This window comes from Thrips palmi, unplaced genomic scaffold (genome assembly GCF_012932325.1).
Source record: "Thrips palmi isolate BJ-2018 unplaced genomic scaffold, TpBJ-2018v1 HiC_scaffold_10, whole genome shotgun sequence".
Taxonomy (NCBI): domain Eukaryota; kingdom Metazoa; phylum Arthropoda; class Insecta; order Thysanoptera; family Thripidae; genus Thrips; species Thrips palmi.
The window spans coordinates 1589633-1607388 of record NW_023144621.1 but is presented as its reverse complement, the minus strand read 5'-3'; the positions used below and the strand labels follow the sequence as shown (position 1 = coordinate 1607388).

Sequence of the window (17756 nt, the reverse complement as noted above, 5' to 3'; positions counted from 1 at the left end):
CCTCGATGCCTATGCAAAGTATAGGAGCTTTGATGAAAATGTCATCAAGTTGTGATGAGATTATCCTAATTTGAAAGTGATGAAAATATCATCCACGTTTTTGTCATAAAGTGACAACAAATTTTCACAGTGTGGCCCACCCACCACCGATGGTCGCTATCCCCCGCATTGACGGTAAGCTTCGAGATTTAAGACCTTTTCAAAACCCTAGGACGCTGTCACGAATCGCTCCAGCTCGGGGTGATTTGTAACAGCCATGGAGCTTTTCGTAGGGTGCTGCATGTAAAATGTAACATCATCGGTAATGCCATCTCCTTGGTTATCTCCTCCAGCAATTGTTCTTCGGATGTCCTGCGGACGCTTTATAAGCAACATTGTAAGCTGCCGTTGACCGCCTCAGCATTACTGATAGGCTGTGACGACCCTTACCTGACTTTTGTCAATTTCGGAGGATAGGTTAAAATAACTCGTTTTAAATATCATGTTGTGCTGTGTGAATTGAAATAAGGCAGCAGATGCTTCGAGAAATTCTTATTCTTTTAAACGAGTCTTTAACGAATCGCCCCCAATGCGTGTTACGCAGAAAGTACATCCCCAACCATCACTGGGCAAAGTAAGGGCAACTTACGCCAGGTGGTTACACTGTAAAGGGGTCACGCTTCAAGGCCCCAACTGTACTTCGATCGCGATTGATATCTGAGGAGCCTGAGGTAAAAACTTACTGTAACTCAAAATCTAGGCTTTGCCTGTTTTCGGTGTGCCCTATATTTCAGACTCCCTCCAAAACATTACGTGAGCACCGATCACATCCGCTCCCATTGTTCAAGGATCCTTTAATTCTAGCGAAAGAGGGGCCATACTCCGATTTTCTTCTGCACCCTCCGCTTGAATTAATAAACGCGTGTGTTACGAATCGCCCCACTCTCCCCTATGCCCAGTTTTTCACGTCTTTCGGAGGTCATTAAAATAATTATTAAGAAGTCCTCAATTCACGCCGCTATCTGGGGCATAAAACGATTCGGGCCTTTCCAGGTGCGTGATACACCCCCTCTGCCGTAAGAGCACAATTTGTTTGCCTTCCTGTCCGTGTCATCAGTGCAGGGATCGGTAGATGAAAGGAGAAAAAAATCCAGATCCTGTCAGAACTTTCTCTAATAAACAGGAAGCATGTATTTCAGGTTACATCCAACTAAAAATATTACGAACAAAGAAATGGAGAACATACAAAAGAGCCTAAGCTTGAAGTTTTTAAAAAAAAGACCAGAAAAAAACCCAAAGAATTTTAGGCAGTGACTGGTAGTTTTATATGCCTTGCAGCACCTGAGGAGACCCGTTTCCGCTTCTGTCAAAAAGAAAATCGGGAAAATGATAATTAACTTATAATTAAATTTAGAACAAAATTATAATATTAAATGAATCGTGCTCTCGAAACTGAAGAGTGTGCATGGCATGCTCCCCCAGGGAGTCAACCACAAAGCACGCTCTTCCCAGGAGCATGCTTACAAGCACACTCTTCCCAGGAGCATGCTTGGCAAGCACGCTCTTCCTAGGAGCATGCTTGCAAGCACTCTCTTGGATGAGAGCGTGCTGCGTCACTATTATATGGACTCATATCGACGAAGAGGCACGCTTTCATCATAGAGTGCTTGCAAGCATGCTCCTAGGAAGAGCGTGCTTGCCAAGCATGCTCCTGGGAAGAGTGTGCTTGCAAGCATGCTCTTGGGAAGAGCGTGCTTTGTGGTTGACTCCCTGGGGAAGCATGCCATGCACTTTCTTGAGATTCTAGAGTGGAGAAAGTTCCTGCTTCAACCGACCACGTAATCACAATGCGGCGGGCAGGGCGGGGCATCAGAGCCACCTTCGGCAGTCCCTGGGGCAGCCGGGCCGCCTGGTGTGCGCCGAGAAGGCGGACTGCAGGCCTGCGTGCGTCCGGAGCTCGTCCCGGTGGCAGCGCCAGAGGCACCACCGACAGGCACAGTCGTCCTCGAGGGTGGGAGGGCCTGACAGGCGGAGGTGGAGCCCCGCGTTCCTCGCGAGGACGTCCTGCACGGCCGGGTCGTGCAGCCAGGCGTGGGGGCAGCCGTGGGGCACAAGTTGCAGCGTGGCAAGGCGCGGCGTGGAGGCGGGGCTCACTGCACGGAAGAAATCGTCCGAGGGCATGGCGTCCAATTCAAGGGCGAGTGCTCGCAGGGATGGGAACCGATGGAGTGACGGGGCCACAAGCGAGTCTTGCACACCGTCTAAGAACAGGCTTTCCAGAACGGGGGCGGACGGCGATTGGGCCAAAGCCTCCAGAAGGGCAGCGCCGAGAATTGGGCAGTTGGGTTCAAAGCTGAACACAACATGCCGCAAGCGCGGCCCCTGAAGGAGGAAGTCCACTGTTCCCGGACAAGGTACGTCCTGCACTTCGGGATCCATCAGCCGAAGTGTATCCAGGTTGGATAAGCTCTTCAGCTGAGAAAGGTCATCAGTCGGACGGCAAGTCAGGGAGTGCAGTCTGGGCATCGATCCCAACAGGGATGTGGGGAGCCCATCCGCCAGGAACAGAACAACATGTTGAAGAGTGGACGCATGCGTACGCAGCAAAAAACAGAGGAAAGGGTCAGAGGCTGCACCTTTGTACTTGAGTTTAGTTAGGGAAGGCCTCGGCTCCATATCTGACCATAGAAATGACGGTAGCTGTGAGGTGTCCGAGAGGATCCATACAGTTAACTCGCAGAGGTCTTGAACGCCGTAAACCATCCGCAGAAGGGGAGGCAAAGCCTCGGGGGCAGCGCCCAACAAATCTAGGGAGATCTCCCTCAAACCGCCCAGAGTGGAGAACCTTAGTACGATGGCTGTGGCCCAGGCGGCATCGAGCTGAGTTCGAACGAAGAGCGTGAGATTAGTGACGACGCACTTGGTGTTGGCAATGGTGCAGGCCGCAGCCTGCAGATACGACGAGAGCAGAGTGACTTCGCGGAGGCAGGGGGCGAGTCTGAGCGCGGCTTGGAGAAGGCCTTTGTCACCGCCAGACAGGCCAACGGAGCGCCAAACGTCCGGGTGGAGGCTCAGGTCCCGGAGCCGCCGACACACCAATCGGAGGCGGAAGAGCTCTCTGGGCGGCAGGAGGGCCAGCACGCGCACCAACGCGTCGTCGGGCAGGGCCAGCAGCTGTGGGCACAAATCAGATTGGGACATTAGCATGAAAGGGCTGCTCCATCGTGTGGCCCAGTAAAGAGTAGCTCAAGGCCCAAAGAACGTAAGGTGTTTCCAGAGTGCCCAACGCAGCTCCAAGTGCCCGAATTCAGTTGGGCACTGTGGCAAAAGACTACAGAAACGTACGCTAGTTCCTGCTACGGTTCTTCGTACCCAAATAACAACGTTTTCCGTACACTCTCATTTCAGGAACGTGACATCACGTTGAAAATATGTGACAAATGTCCAAGGGCGGATCCAGGGACGGGTTCAGGGGGGGGGCGATGTCGCGAAAGTTGCCTACCTACAGGGGTAATGTGCGACTTTTTGCCTACCTTTCAGGCGGCTTCGCCGCCTTCAGGGGGGGGCGACGCCCCCATCGCCCCCCCCCCCTTGGATCCGCGCCTGCAAATGTCACGTTCCTTTAAGCATTGCACTCTGAATGTCTTACAATGAAATTCGATCTATGTTATTCGTCTTTAACAGTGAATTCGGCGCAATCATTATACGAAGCAATATTCCCTCGTAATGCGAATTTTTTGAGCTTTTTCATACTATTTCATACTATTTTCGTACCAGGCGCAAATTCCCACTTTTTCGTCTATTTTCCGAAATCCTCCCTTTTTCCCACTCGGGCCTTGAAATTCCCGATTAGTGGGAAAATTCCCTCCATCTGGCAGCACTGTTTCATAGTAAGATACAAAGAAAAACCTTCGTAATACGAAGAAAACCCACCTTCGTATTATGCTTGCACCATTTCCTTCGTATTATGGGAAATCTCTTCGTAAGACATTTGGAGTGTGAGTCACGTTCGTTTCAACGTAACTTGAATACGCTCATTTTAGGCTGATTCACGTCCAAACGAACGTGACGCAATGGTCAAAAGAACGTGACATCTTGTCACATTCCTGTCACGTTTCAGGAATGAGAGTGTAGGCTCATGCAACCTTCTCCGTGGGACTCGCAGTGTTCTCCGTGAGAATCCCATTGTCCTCCGCATGCCCGCTGCAGACCAATGAGGTGCACCGAGAAGACTGACGAGAAGAACTTACACGTTACGTACACGTACAGCGGGAAAATGTTGCATTATGGGTACGGGAAACTATCACAAACAGATTTCTCCGTACTCTTTGAGTGGGTGGAGGAGTTAACAAAACACTGGTCAAAATCCATGATAAAGCATTGGTTTCATTGATGCAATGACAGATTTCCCAGGTTTCCCGCGAACCACTAGGAAATCGCCTATGTCTTTACCATAGGCTCCCTGAGAAAACCAGGAACAGTTTTTAAGGGCATAATTCGCCGTATTTCGGACCCTTATGAACCTTATGACTCCTCAGAGAATACTGGTTATGTACCAGCTTCTCTTGGAAATGTATGCATGAAGTAGATCAGCATGTTTCAAGCGCTGCTGAATTCCGTGCGCAGCGTAACTTAACTGAGAAAATTTGCTGTCGCGTCAGAAAAAATCATGGATGACATTTTGATCACTTCGAAATGATGACAATGTCACCATAAATTAATGAAATTTTTATCCGAACTTTCCTATTCTTATTGACTACGATCTCATCAGCAGTTTTGCGTAGATTAATGGAAAATTGGCATGAAGTGAGGTCGTACTGTACTCACATCGGTCATGATGACAGGCCTGGTTACAGAACAGGGTGATGCTGACGGGCAGGGCAGCGCAGAAAGTCTCGGCCGGCGTCGATATGGTAGAGAAGTTGAGGAGGTTGACAGGCACGGCGAGGGAGCCACGGAGTCCTAAAACGAGACGCACAGAAGTTAGTCACATCACAATGGATCGGAGGTGCGCTGGTGAGGCGAGGTTTGCCATGGCTTCTAGCAGAGACAGAAGCACAGTAAAAACTGTACGAAGAATCGTTTCGTAATACGAAGAAAATGAAGGCATTGTAAAATCTACGAAGAAATGCTTCGCATTATGAAGCTAAATCCTTCGTAACACGAAGCATTTCTTCGAAATACGAAGCAATTCTACAATGCCTTCATTCTCTTCGTAGTTATGAAGCAAATCCTTCGCAGGCTTGAGTGAGTAAAGAGCAGGAAGAACATGGACCGGAAACTGTTTCAGGAATCGACCGTATCCGGTGTGGGGCATGTTTAAATCACACTTAACTCAACATTAAGCATCCTCGTGGTTTGATTAAAATAATAAATGCACCCATCATCAAAATTTTGACGGCATTTGGCAACTGTTTCCGGTTTGTGATTTTCCCCTTCTCTTCCGCGCTTTGTCGTTTAACAAACCAATGAAGCGGTGTTATCAGCAAACTAATAGAAAAGGCGTCGTTTCCTACGTGGATAACGAGCCAGCTGTAGTTTTGAGTTAGCATAGCAGCCAGATTCGAAGGATCACGCTCCCAAAAACATGGAAATAAACACTAGACATTCAATAGGTACCCCTATAAATCATTAAACGGAAGAAGAGGATAAAAAGAAAGCGTTAAAAACAACTTCTGTGCGCAGACGTTCCCCCGCCACCCGGTGCGCATGCGCAGAAGCCAAGCAGCAGCTGTTTTTAGGGCTTACTTTTGTTTTCCTGTACCCGTTTCAAGATTCATTGAAGTGTCCGATAAGAATCTCATGATTAGTTGAAACAACTGGTCGAGGAATGGCAGTAAGTCAGGATGTCAGCTCCATCAGGGTCCGCTTTTTCTTATCCTGTAGGGTCAGGGCGGGGAAAAACTGGACAGGGGAAGAACTGGACACCCCACATTTGACTTCAAATGCCGTATGTACTGGCCTGACACCTGTCGTGTAATGAACCGCTGATGTCACGGAACAACTTTTGATAGTTGTTTTTCCTGTGCCTACGGTATTTGAAGAAAAATATGGGGTGTCCAGTTCTTCCCCTGTCCAGTTCTTCCCCGCCCTGACCCTACGTAATGTCCTTGCTCAATGTTGTGAGCTCCAGGGCTATATATTAGCCCTGCTACTGCCTGCTACTGACAGTGTTGATGCCTAATCTTGAATTTCGATTATGATGTGCAAGGTAAAGATCATACCAATTTCAATCAAGTTTTGTTCAGTGGTCCTTTTTAACTCTTGTTCGCAGCTGGATTTTCACGAGCATCAGACATGCTCCGGGCCCTCTTTGATCACGCCCAACATGATGCTCCAGCTGCACAAGCCCCACGAGCCGCTCCAGCACCATTAAGTAAGTTTACGTAGATCTGATTGATTCCATATTATGTGATAATATTCCTCATATCACTACTGCGTATTTCAGTTCCAGAACCAGAAGGCAATCGACCCTATTGTAGGATATGTACACACTAAACTTTTTACGGAAACATCCTATCTGTATTACGGACATTTTTGTGCAATTGCAATTACGGATAGATTTTGCTTGTAATACGGATGAAATCATCCGTATTACAAAGAGTTTTACGTCCGTACCATACGGATATTTTCGTCTGTATGTTACGGACACGAAAACCTTTGTATTACGGATAAAATCATCCGTATTACAAGCAAAATCTATCCGTAATTGCAATTGCACAAAAATGTCCGTAATACAGATAGGATGTATCCGTAAGAAGTTTAGTGTGTAGGTCCACATGCACCCTTGCAACCACTTGGCGCAGACTGTGTACGTCCATGGATCCTCCGGCATCGCACCTGCGCTGAGGCAGGATGTGAGCGCTACACAATTATTCAAGATATACGCCCGATACAACCTTAAACTTTCAAACCCTTCCTTATGATGACTGATTTAGGTTTTGTTTTATAATTCTTCTTTGCTCAACGTTTTATTTCTTAGTCTGTAGAAACAAGTTTGTAAGCTGCACCACGCAGATTGTGTTCTGGTGCCGGTAATTAAAATCTTATCAGCGTCAGTCGAACAGAACATAGGCGAAGAGAGAACGATTAATTTCAGAAAACATGCACCTCTTGATTTCACTTAAGTGGCATAATTTGACTTTGCTAGTGCGTGCTTCTCTGTAACGTCAGATAACGTTTATTTCATTTACCAAAAATTACATTTTGATGTGGATCGTAGTGGAGCGATCCTTAGAGAAGGTTGGGAAGCTTGGGAAGGCATACGTAGAGGACGGACACATTACGGAAAGCGTACAACGACACATCTCAATTAGTTCAGAGTTGGCCACACATTTCAAACAACGATACAGTTATCCGATTCTGGAATGGAGGGGCAGTTTGCTTTGTCAAGGACCTCAATAAGAAGAAAAACACCCTAAACAGTAGTTTTAGTCGATGGGGAGTAGTCTGGCCGTTACAGGGTTAGATTGCATCAACGTCTCAAATGTTAACAAAAAAACCAATGTTTCATTACAGAAATTCCCAAGAAGGGGATTTAATTACAAGTCTGGGCACATCGTTGTTCTCTTTGCTGTAAGCGATGCCAAATACAAATTCATCACGGTTGATGTCGGCTCTCGTGGGCGTGAAAGTGATGGAGGAGTATTTGATAGACCACAGTTTATACGGTTGTTCAAAAATCATCTACTGCGGCCTCCCCCTCCAGTCTTCAATGAAGCTGTTAAATCACACTTGCCTTATGTCGTGGGGGATGACGCTCCCTTGGTGTGCATCTGATGAAGACTTTTGACGAATCTCCAGGAGAGGTGCCCGAAGGGGAATTATCTCCAACTACCGCCTTTCACGAGCAAAGAAAATGGTCGAAAATGCTTTGGTGTACTCTCTGTTCTCTTCAGGATTCTTCGGTGAAATATTGTTGGTAGAGTGACTCTAGTTCAAATTATTACCCTTGTTTGTACTGCACCTCCTGAGAGAGGACAGACCCCCCCCCTAAGCAGCGCCTCTACTTGCCTCCAGGTTATGTTGATGTCTACGCAGGGGAAATGGTGTTCTGAAGAGGGGGCTGATGGAGAAATGGATCCAAGGAAGAAGAAAGAGGCATCTTTCACAGGCTGTGCCGTCAGGAACCTTGTGTGAATATTGAAAATGCCCATGCCGTACGTTGGAAGTTTCTTGAATATTTTTTAAGGTGCCCACTGGCTTTGTTCTGTTGTCAATTACAATGAGGTGATACTTTGCACCATTAAAATTACATATGTTAAAAATGAAAGAACTATGTAATTATTTCTGTATCCTTGAGCCTATGATTGCACGATTAATGGAAACATGAAAAGTATAAATTGTTGGCAAAGCAACAACAAGAATGCAAAGCAACAACAAGAATGTTAAGAAAAAAAATCTCAATACAACAAGCATTAAAATCAGTTAGAAGTAATCATAAACCATAGATCTAAACAAGCAGTGCAGTGGGTGAAAAATGTGTAAACAGTTTTGCTTAAACAATACACACAAAAAAATCACAAAGCTTGATACCAACAACGGATCAATCTCATCTTGCAGGTAATCTTCCTCTTCTTCCTCAGTGAGATTGCTTATCTTGTTGAGAAAGGCGATAATTTCGACCATGGCCTTCCCACTGACAGGAGCCCGCAGTCGCCTCAGGTGGGATGCCACAGTCAGGCTGAAGTTTCGGTAAACGTCCATTCTCTCTCTCCAAGGAACTGTCTCAGAGTGGCCAACTCGTCTCCTTCTGGCTATTTTATTCACAGTACGTTGATTATGTGAGAGCCAAATAAGATATATGAGAGTGAAAATACCCATAGTTAAGCATTTTGAGTAACTTAAGTCCAACAGTATTCCTTAATCTATATTATAATCTTAAAGTTGCTCTAAGAGAAGGAGACAGTTTATTCATATGATTTTCTCAAGTGAGACATTTGTCAATATCAACTCCAAGTCACTTTACCGCACTGACTTGATCAATTGTACAAATACCGGTTTTTATGTTTTAACTTATCTTAACCGCTCAAGAGAGGTATTTACTACCAGGCACGCATTGATGTTGCTGTTACGTCACAGTAGACGCAGTGAGGATGCCACACACTAAACTTCTTACGGATACAGCCTATCTGTATTACGGACATTTTTGTGCAATTGCAATTACGGATAGATTTTGCTTGGATGATTTCATCCGTATTACAAAGAGTTTTACGTCCGTACCATACGGATATTTTCGTCTGTATGTTACGGACGTAAAACCCTTTGTAATACGGATGATTTCATCCGTATTACAAGCAAAATCTATCCGTAATTGCAATTGCACAAAAATGTCCGTAATACAGATAGGATGTATCCGTAAGAAGTTTAGTGTGCACTGACCCAGATTGGCTCGGGAAAAGTGCCAGTAGACGAATAGAACTATATCGAAGTTTTTAACATCTAACAAACATCACTATTGATACCAGGTAGGTGTACGCCAGACCGTGTCTTGTAAAAGGCTTCGCGATGCTGCGCCAGTTTCGACAAGCCACGCTTGGCGTATACCCCTACCTTGGCCTGCGGCGCTAACCTGCCTTCGGCAGGCTGCCTTCCTAGGCACCCTGTAGAAATGGGCGTGATCCCCTCAAAAATAGCATTTGGTCATCAAAATCTACACTAATAGGACTTAACTTTCGGTCGGAGGTCCGAATGGGTTCTATTTTCGTTATCAGCAGCCTGAAAAACATATAAAACGACATTAAACTTGACAAAAGTTGAAAGTACCTAAATAGTTGTCTTTTTTCTGCCGTTTGTGAAGTGTTTTTTTGGCTTAAATGACGGAATGGATTGAGATAGAAAGCTGAATATAGTGTGTGGCGAGCCAAGAACATACCTAATGTCCATGCAAAATCTCAGGCAGATCGGCCAAGCCGTTCAGGAGGAGTAGTGCGCGCACACACACTCACGCACACTCATCATCATCAGCGCTAGACAGAAAAAGTCTTTTAACCACACTGGAGTAACGGGCTTCGCTATCGCTCAGCCAGTAAATTTACAGCGATAGCGCTGTAACAAGCAAAAACTAGCAAAATATCAGAATTTGCAATAACTTCTTCCAAGGTAGAATTGGAATTTGAAAGATTTAAAACTGACCCTACGTTATTACTTGGACCTGAAAGAAACAAAATTAACACAAAAACTCGACCACAGTCTAGTTTAAACGAGTGTGAGAACAGAATCTGCACCCGGGTGGGGTACTTTCCAATCAATTTGCAAGCCTCGCCTAGACCGCAGATCTTAAATGTCAGCCGAAAATTCACCTCAACTTTGAGGCTATGACGGATTTCAGGACACTTCGCCTTTTTGACATCTAAGGGACACCGTAAAATCGTCAATAAACCTCCCTGATTCCAGTTTTCCTCCTCATCTTGATAATCTTCTGCAGTCGCTCCCGTTTCTGCGCGATATTCGACGGACTCAGCGTGACTGCGAGGCCGGCGGTGGCGGTGAGGCGGCGAGGCCCCCGCAGGCGGTACATGAGCAGCTCGCCGACGAAGACCAGCGTGGCGGTGAAGAGGCCGCCGGTCAGCAGGACGAAGCAGCCGTAGAGCTGGGGCAGGCGCAGCGCGGCGGCACTGGGCGCGTGGTGCGCCAGTTCTCTCTCCACGACGTACTGGCTCGTGTCGCTCACGTTCTGGAATCGATTCACCTTGAACGGCCCGAGACCGGCGGCCCAGAAACGGCTCAACAGGGTCCGCAGCTTTCTTCCCAGCGGCGCGCCCTTCTTCGCCACGAACGGGGTGGAGTGAAACTGCCCCGGGACGGAGAATTTGTGAACGCCTTGGAAAGTCCTCAGTTGCGGCACGAGGAGCGGAAAGATTTCCTTCGTCACGATGACCGCGGCGCTTCGGTTGTCCACGGCGGCCAGGTGCTCCTGCACCGACTCACTGAATTGCAGCTCCGACCGGCCGGGCAGCAAGCTTTCGACCCGCAGCCCTATTCCGTCCTGAATGTAAGTAGTCAGATTCGACTTGGCCAGTTCCTCCAGCGTTTGAATGTCGCGGGAGGCGCACGGGACGAAGAGCTCGGACAGGAGTTTGCCAGTGTAGGCGGACGACAAGACGACGCACAGGAGCAGCCAGCTGCCCAGCCGGCCGTGCGCGCCCGTCCCGACGAGGGAACTGGCCTGAGCGAGGAGGGGGGCCAGGACGTCGAGGAGGCCCGTGGAGCGCCCGCCCAGCAGCAGCAAGCCGGCGGCCACGACGAGGAAGGACGCCGCTATGGCCGCCCACAGTGGCGAGGACAGCTCTCTGGTGACGCCGTCCACGAGGCAGTGGCCGCCCCCCAGCCCCGCGGGCACCAGCACCACCAGGCTGTCCATGCGCCACGGGAAGGAGTCGTAGGCGCTGCCGGGCAACACGCGCGACGGGCTGATGAGCACCTCGAAACTGCATGCCAGTAATACGTCTATCCAACTCTCCGATTGGCTTTGGACTCGGGCGTTTGCGCGTCTAGCGACGGCTGCACCGTAGACATCCATAATCTTTTGCAACATGGATTTTTTCTCCGTAGTGTAAAACAGGTGGTTACCTCTTGACGCGTTTCCTTGGAAGAAGCATGGCATGTAGAACGGTTCCAGTCCTCGAACCCAAACACTCTCTTCCCGCGAGTTCCGAAGCCTGTTTTTCAAAGAGTACCTGGTTGATTCGTACCGGACGTTTCCCACAACAAGCATGACCCTCATGTAGTTTATCCAAACGGAGGCTGCTGCGATTTCGCGCAGGTCTTTCTCGGTCCAGGCGGCGTCCGATGCGGTCCAAAGCAGTGTCCGAGACGCGAAGAAGTTGCTCATCGCTCCCAGGACGTCCTTCAGGTCTGACGGCTTGTCTTCGGCGATCACCACCACGACACTCGGCTTGCAGAGGACGGCGTGCGTCTTGGAGGACGGCCAGGGCCGCGCCGGCCGGGGCAGCAGCACCACGGACGCCGCTCGCTGTCGGACCAGGAACGCGTCCAGCCATCGCGGCGCCCCGATCACCACCAACTGGGGCGGCAGCCGGCCGGCGGGCAGCAGAGTCGGCTGCAGCAGGCTGTGGATGTAGCTCGCCTCGCTGTCCGCAGTCTCGTCCCAAGTCGCGAGGAAGGCTCGGGCTGGGACCAGCAGCGCCGCGACGAGCAGTGCCAAGCACGTCAGGCCGTGAGGGCCGGCCATCCTCGAGTGTACCGCGCAAAGCCCTTCGACGCTCTTGTCACGGCCGCGGACTCAAAGAGTGGCACCATTAAAGTGGCAACAATGGTTCGCTGTGAAGGCGCGGCGACTTCATAATGTGCCCCGTGGTACGTGCGAAGAAGCGGCCTCCCCCTACCCCAGCCCCCTCTCGGACGAAGGTTAAGAAATGATCGATGGCAAATTTGTAGCATAGCGAGAGAAGCGCTGTTATTGCGGACATTCGAAAAAGTGACACAATGTCCCACACACACACACTCAATTACTATGTAGGTTTTTCTGCGCGCCAATGCACGAAATTAAACATGCGCTTCGTAACGCACGAATTTGTGCGCGACAATGCACGATTTTCTGCATACTTGCGCACGAAATTTATTTCCCCCAAAATTTTGTTTAGAAGTGAGGTTTTTCATGCAGGCGCGCAGAAAAACCACATCAAAGGTGAAAAACATTTAGAAGTACGAAAAATGAAGGCCCGGAAAAATTTTTAATGGAAACCGTTCTACCCTTTTCCAAAAAAAAGAAGATTTTTCCCCTGGTTTTGTATTTCATGATTCCTTTTTTAGACCGAGAACTACAAGTCGATACAGTCAAAAATTCCGTTCTTTTGACCGAAAAATTTTTTTAATGATAGTAAGAAATTTGTTTCTTGATTCTGTTAAGGGGCTTTTTCCAGCCGGAGGAAGCCCAGCAGGGCCCAAGCCGAAACACAAAGCGTGGAGGCCCCTTTAGAAAATGACGGAAAAAAAAAGGCGTGCGCGGGAATTTTTAGGCCGTCCTCCTTCCAATCAGGAATACTGCACTCCAGTTTCCGACCATTTACATGTATCCTTTTGGGACCAAGAGAACCGTCGGAAGGCCTACCCTTTTCACTGCATTTGGGATTTCCGTACCAAACCACGGAACTTTTTGAAGTGTAGCCTGGAGTGTAAAAGCGGCCAGCCTTCCTCCGTATCTTGATTGCTGATTAGGGCTTTTGGACAAGGCTCTGAAGGAAGGGGCTGCAGCGACGCCGACGCCGAGTAATCGACGCAGTAAGTACGGTGGAGCTGCCAATAGATATAGATTGACTTTGGAAGGGTGTGCGCTGCGCGTAGTTCTTAGGGGCCGTCACTTCTGCTCCGAAGTCAATGGGCCACACAATAACGTGCGGGGACTCTCAGTCCCACGAAGGATCAAATTTTTAGGCACATCGGTCGGTGATGCAATTTTGCGTGCACCAGGTGATGCAACTTGTCCGATGCCTATTCCTATTTGCTCTGACATCGGACAATTTGTATCGCCTGGTGGACAGAAACTGGTAGCATCAGAGTATTGTTAGAGCATAGAATGTACGCTCTTCGATTTGCAGAGTACGTCCCATTTACCGCTGGACGCCCCTCCTCACCCTATTGGCTAACGCAATTAAGGGACGTTCCCTAACGGCGGTTTAAGTACTCTGAATGGTAAAAACCAGAGGCTGCTACACTGTGAGAAAAAAGTACGGAAAAAGTACGGAACGTGTCTGGTCAATAATTTGCCTGAACCGTCCGTACTTGCCAACTACGGAACGTTCCGTACGAATGTGACAGGGGTACCATGCATGGTGTCTTCACTGGTAAAACTAAAGCGTAACTCTATGCTTGAGTCAAACATAAAGTTACGCTTGAAGACGTTACGCTTGAAATCAAGCATAGGCTAGAAATTCCCCCATGCATTTAGATAGGGGGAATCTTGGCGGATGAGCCTGTTACGCTTGATTTCAAGCGTAAACTGATTACGCTTGAAATCGGTGGGTAATACTACGCTTTAGTTTTACCAGTGTTGGTCCGACATGGGGACCGTCCTGGCTAGGACCATTCTAAAAACGGGTTCACGTTTGGGGACCAATTTGAAAGGGGGACCAATTTTACCGGGGGCGAATCGTTTGCAGACCCGAAAGTCCTTGGGACGAATTTTCGGGGACGAATTGTCCAGATCCCCTATTTTCAGTGTGTTTGTGGGAGCCGTTTGCTTTATCTGATCGGTCGCAAGCTAGCGTATTTGCATACGGAAGATGAGGGCCGTTTCGTATGTAACTTACGCACAATTCCCTGACAATTGTACCTAAATTATGTACTGAATTGTTCTAAATCTTCGGCGTGTTTTTACTATGTTCTTTCCCACATGCTTATGCAACCTGTTTATGTCAATATCTTCTTGAGTTTGTTGCAGTTCATATTCCTGATCCTGGAAGTGCGCTCTGCGCCGACGCGGATCTACACTCCCAATGTTGGCAAGTCTGATATTTGATTTTGCCTCCTTTGAGCTTGTTACGCAAGATTTGGTGCCAGGCGGTAACGAAGAAAATTCCAGTTGATGAGTTCAACTATTTATTAGAATTTGATTGTCTGTTTTTTATTTTGAAGTGATACTTATTTTGTATGGCTCTTGAGCTTAAGGGGTTGGAGGCTGAAAAAGCATGAGCATATGGTCAATTTGGTGGGAGACTCATTGGTGCACCCAAACTAATCTTCGAAGTATCTGCTTCATGACAAAAGGAAGAAAATGAAGGCATGGGCCTGGAAAGTTGCTTTGCTTTAGGGAATTTGCATTGCCTTCGTTTTCTTCTTTTTACGGAGCCATGTGCGGACTGCAGTCGAGGCTGCACGCTCTCAGACTCGTACTGACTTTTTGTTCAATAACGTATTGACGTTTGCGCGCATTTATGACCTTAAGTACTAACTTTTTTGTTCGTTCTACAAATATCGTTAGCAACATTATCAATTTCGGCCTAACAAATTCTAATTAAAGCTCCATTTCTGCGCACAAACGTCAATGAATATTGATGAAAAGTCGATTGAAGGATGAGAGTGCAGTCCTCCGTTTATGAAAGCAGCCCTAATGCCACGTTGGTGTTCGCAGGTGCTTCCACTGCTCCGAAGGTCCGCATTTCCGTCCGGAGCGCCCTGGCCGGGTCGTGGTCGCGCAACGAGGGGGCCGACTTGCCAGCCGAGCCCTTGGCCGATGCGGCGAGGCCGTCAGCGACGTTCAGCGCTTCCCCTGCCAAGCCACGAGCACCGTCTGCGACACCCGATGACCATCCGTCGACAGTGATGAGGGCTGCGTGCGTCAAGGAAGTGCAAGTTCTGGGCTGGTGCACATTCACCGGCTGTGTGACGGCATTTGACTCGTGGAACGCCTATGTTGACCACTTCAAAACCCGCCACCGTCCCCTGGCGTGTTCGGCGTGCCTTGAAGAACACTCCGAGCCCCACGGCGAGGCGGACAGGAAGTGCACCATGTGCCCTGCTCGATTCCTGGACCGCGTACGCTTACATGTCCACCGCTGTCTCTTCCATCACGATGTCGGCTCCCCGTCACCGCCACAGCCGAGATGGAAGGAGGGCGAAGGTGTCGTTGGCTGGTGCCCTATCGCACAATGTGGGCAACCCTTTTCTTCGTGGGACGAACAGGTCGCGCACCAGAGGACGACTCACTTCAAAGCGACGGAGGTTAGTGGAGCGGCAGTCGGAATCAGAATTCCAGGAACGTGACATCATGAACACTGCAAAGTGTTCTAAGCATGTGTGTTCTAAGCACACACATGTTCTTCACTGAGAAAACCTTCCAAACTATTTTGGGCCTTACAAAGAAAAGTAGTTTGTATAACATAGTATTTTGGACCTTCGTATATCAAAGTATTTTAGTTTGTCATATGTATGCTCAAAATACTTCGTAAGGTTTTAAGAGTGTTGCAGTGAATTAGTGTGCACTGAGGAAGCCTTCCAAACTATGTATTTCATAGGCCGTCCAAATCAAAGCAGTTTGTTGGAACCAAGTATTTTGAGCATACAGAAGCTTACAGAAAAACTACTTCGTAATCTACGAACTAGTTCTTCGTAGAACAAAGCAAATTAGTTTGTACGTATGTATGCTCGTGATACTTCGTAAGGTTTCAAGGGTGTGGTGTGAAGGTGCTCGTTGGACTGCTTATGATACGATGGTTTTCCCTCCGCCAGCAGTGCCCCTTGTGCCTGGACGAGGACCCCGTCGGCGGCCTGCCCGCGCACCTGCAGGCGCACCAGCTCGGGGACGCGGCCTGCTCGGTGTGCTCGGCGCGCGTCCTGGGCGACGTGGACCGCCACCTGCGGCTGTACCACGACGTGGCCTCGGCCCCGGTCCTGGGGTGGTGCGCGGCCAGCCACTGCGACTCCGCTTTCGGCTCCTGGGGCGACCACCTGCAGCACCTGCAACGCCGCCACTGGAAGAGCATCCACCCCGCCCGAGTGTGCCACCTGTGTCTGAGGATCCTCGACGACGCCGAGCAAACCGCGACGCACTTGGAGGACCACTCGCGCCAGACCCAGTACAAGTGCAAGTGGTGCTGGGCCCAATTTTTCAACGCCGAATCTCGTAAAGATCATATGAAGTTTTTCCACAGACGTTAATGACTGACTAGGTCGAGTATCATCGTCGACCCTGCGTGACGTCACGATTTGAACCTTTTGAACTGCCCCCCCCCCCCACTTTTTAAGTCTGCCTGCACCAGGCCCGGTGCTCCCCACCCTACGGCCGTTGGATAGGGGGGAAGGGGTGCTTTTGTTACTGTCCAAGGCCGTTGTCTCTTGACTACGCTTGCTCACTGGCTTTGAAGCTGATTGCGAGATGACATGTGATGAAGGATTCGTCAGTTGTTCTTTACCGGTTAACGTTATGATCGTTTATGTTTACTCTCTGCACTCCCATTCCAGGAACGTGACAGGACGTTCATACGAATGTGACAAAATGTCGCGCTCCTTTGAGCACTGTGTTACATTCCTTTCAATGTGAATTAGCTAATTTTTGGCTGATTCACATTTAAAGGGACGTGACACAATGCTGAAAGGAACGTGACATTTTGTAACATTCGTTTGAGCGTCACGTCACGTTCCTGGAATGAGAGAGTTCCATTAGCCTTGATGTGTCCGAATTTGAGCCCTTGTTTTCTTTTGTTTGTTTTTGTTTTTTGTTTAGAATGGATGGTGTTGGTTTATGGTATTGTTAACAGCATAACTAAACGTTTCCATTGCATTTTGTGAAATAAATATCACATCAATGGTTTTTTTTTCACTAACGTGTTCGCGAAAACCATTCGTTTCATCACTTTTAAACCAAGTGAGGTAGGGATGGTAAAATACCGGTATTTTTAGGCACGAAGTAGCCTTATAGTATACCCAGGATTCAGCCGGCGCGAGATTCAATTCGTGTGGCCCTTTATGTATTTTGGAAATTTTCTATAGGATTTTAATGAGATTTTACAGACTAGTAGAACTTTCACACTGATTCTAATGTAAATGGTTTTTCTAACGGCAATTGCAGAAATGTCATGCACTTCCAAGCGAATGTGCGGAAATCCGCCTATTTGCGCACGAAATCGTTGTACATTACGCGCACAATTCGTGTGTACTTGATTTTACAATTTCGTGATTAGGCGAGAAGAAACCTACAGTAGTAATACTGTTGAACGCTGATTCTAATGTTGAAATGTGGTTAAAAAGTTAACGGCCAATTTTGAGAAATTTGCTGTCCCAGGAACGCCCTGGAAACCGCCTATGTGCCAATTCTCGTT

General features: G+C 48.4%; 2 protein-coding genes across 19 annotated transcripts; one reads left to right on the top strand and one right to left on the bottom strand.

The window, feature by feature from the left end:
• Positions 1-1146: 1146 nt before the first annotated feature.
• LOC117654265 lies at positions 1147-13134 on the bottom strand. Of its 18 annotated transcripts, XM_034400719.1 has the most exons (5): positions 9361-9380; positions 7718-7819; positions 4807-4941; positions 1815-3153; positions 1147-1342 (listed from the first exon to the last, which is right to left on the bottom strand). In XM_034400719.1, the coding sequence occupies exons 3-4, from the start codon at positions 4813-4815 to the stop codon at positions 1849-1851; spliced, it is 1314 nt and encodes a 437-aa protein (XP_034256610.1). In that variant the 5' UTR covers positions 4816-4941; positions 7718-7819; positions 9361-9380; the 3' UTR covers positions 1147-1342; positions 1815-1848. The 18 variants fall into 18 exon arrangements, with proteins under 18 accessions (XP_034256610.1, XP_034256608.1, XP_034256604.1 ...); XM_034400717.1 differs by lacking the exons at positions 7718-7819; positions 9361-9380 and adding an exon at positions 13081-13134; XM_034400713.1 differs by lacking the exon at positions 7718-7819 and having other exon boundaries at positions 9361-9468.
• A 1916-nt stretch (positions 13135-15050) lies between these two features.
• On the top strand, positions 15051-16596 carry LOC117654312 (zinc finger and BTB domain-containing protein 17-like). Its single transcript, XM_034400891.1, has 2 exons — positions 15051-15660; positions 16168-16596. The coding sequence occupies exons 1-2, from the start codon at positions 15262-15264 to the stop codon at positions 16594-16596; spliced, it is 828 nt and encodes a 275-aa protein (XP_034256782.1). The 5' UTR covers positions 15051-15261.
• The last annotated feature ends 1160 nt before the right edge of the window (positions 16597-17756 follow it).

Bases quoted from the DNA above. Each gene is read 5' to 3' on its own strand.
- LOC117654312 (XM_034400891.1), top strand. From the start codon at position 15,262: ATGAGGGCTGCGTGCGTCAAGGAAGTGCAAGTTCTGGGCTGGTGCACA. The intron at 15,661-16,167 runs GTTAGTGGAGCG...TCCCTCCGCCAG, and splicing joins CTCACTTCAAAGCGACGGAG to CAGTGCCCCTTGTGCCTGGA.
- LOC117654265 (XM_034400701.1), bottom strand. From the start codon at position 8,607: ATGGTCGAAATTATCGCCTTTCTCAACAAGATAAGCAATCTCACTGAG. The intron at 4,942-8,514 runs GTATCAAGCTTT...GTCTCGTTTTAG, and splicing joins ATGAGATTGATCCGTTGTTG to GACTCCGTGGCTCCCTCGCC. The intron at 3,154-4,806 runs GTGAGTACAGTA...TTGTGCCCACAG, and splicing joins GGCCTGTCATCATGACCGAT to CTGCTGGCCCTGCCCGACGA.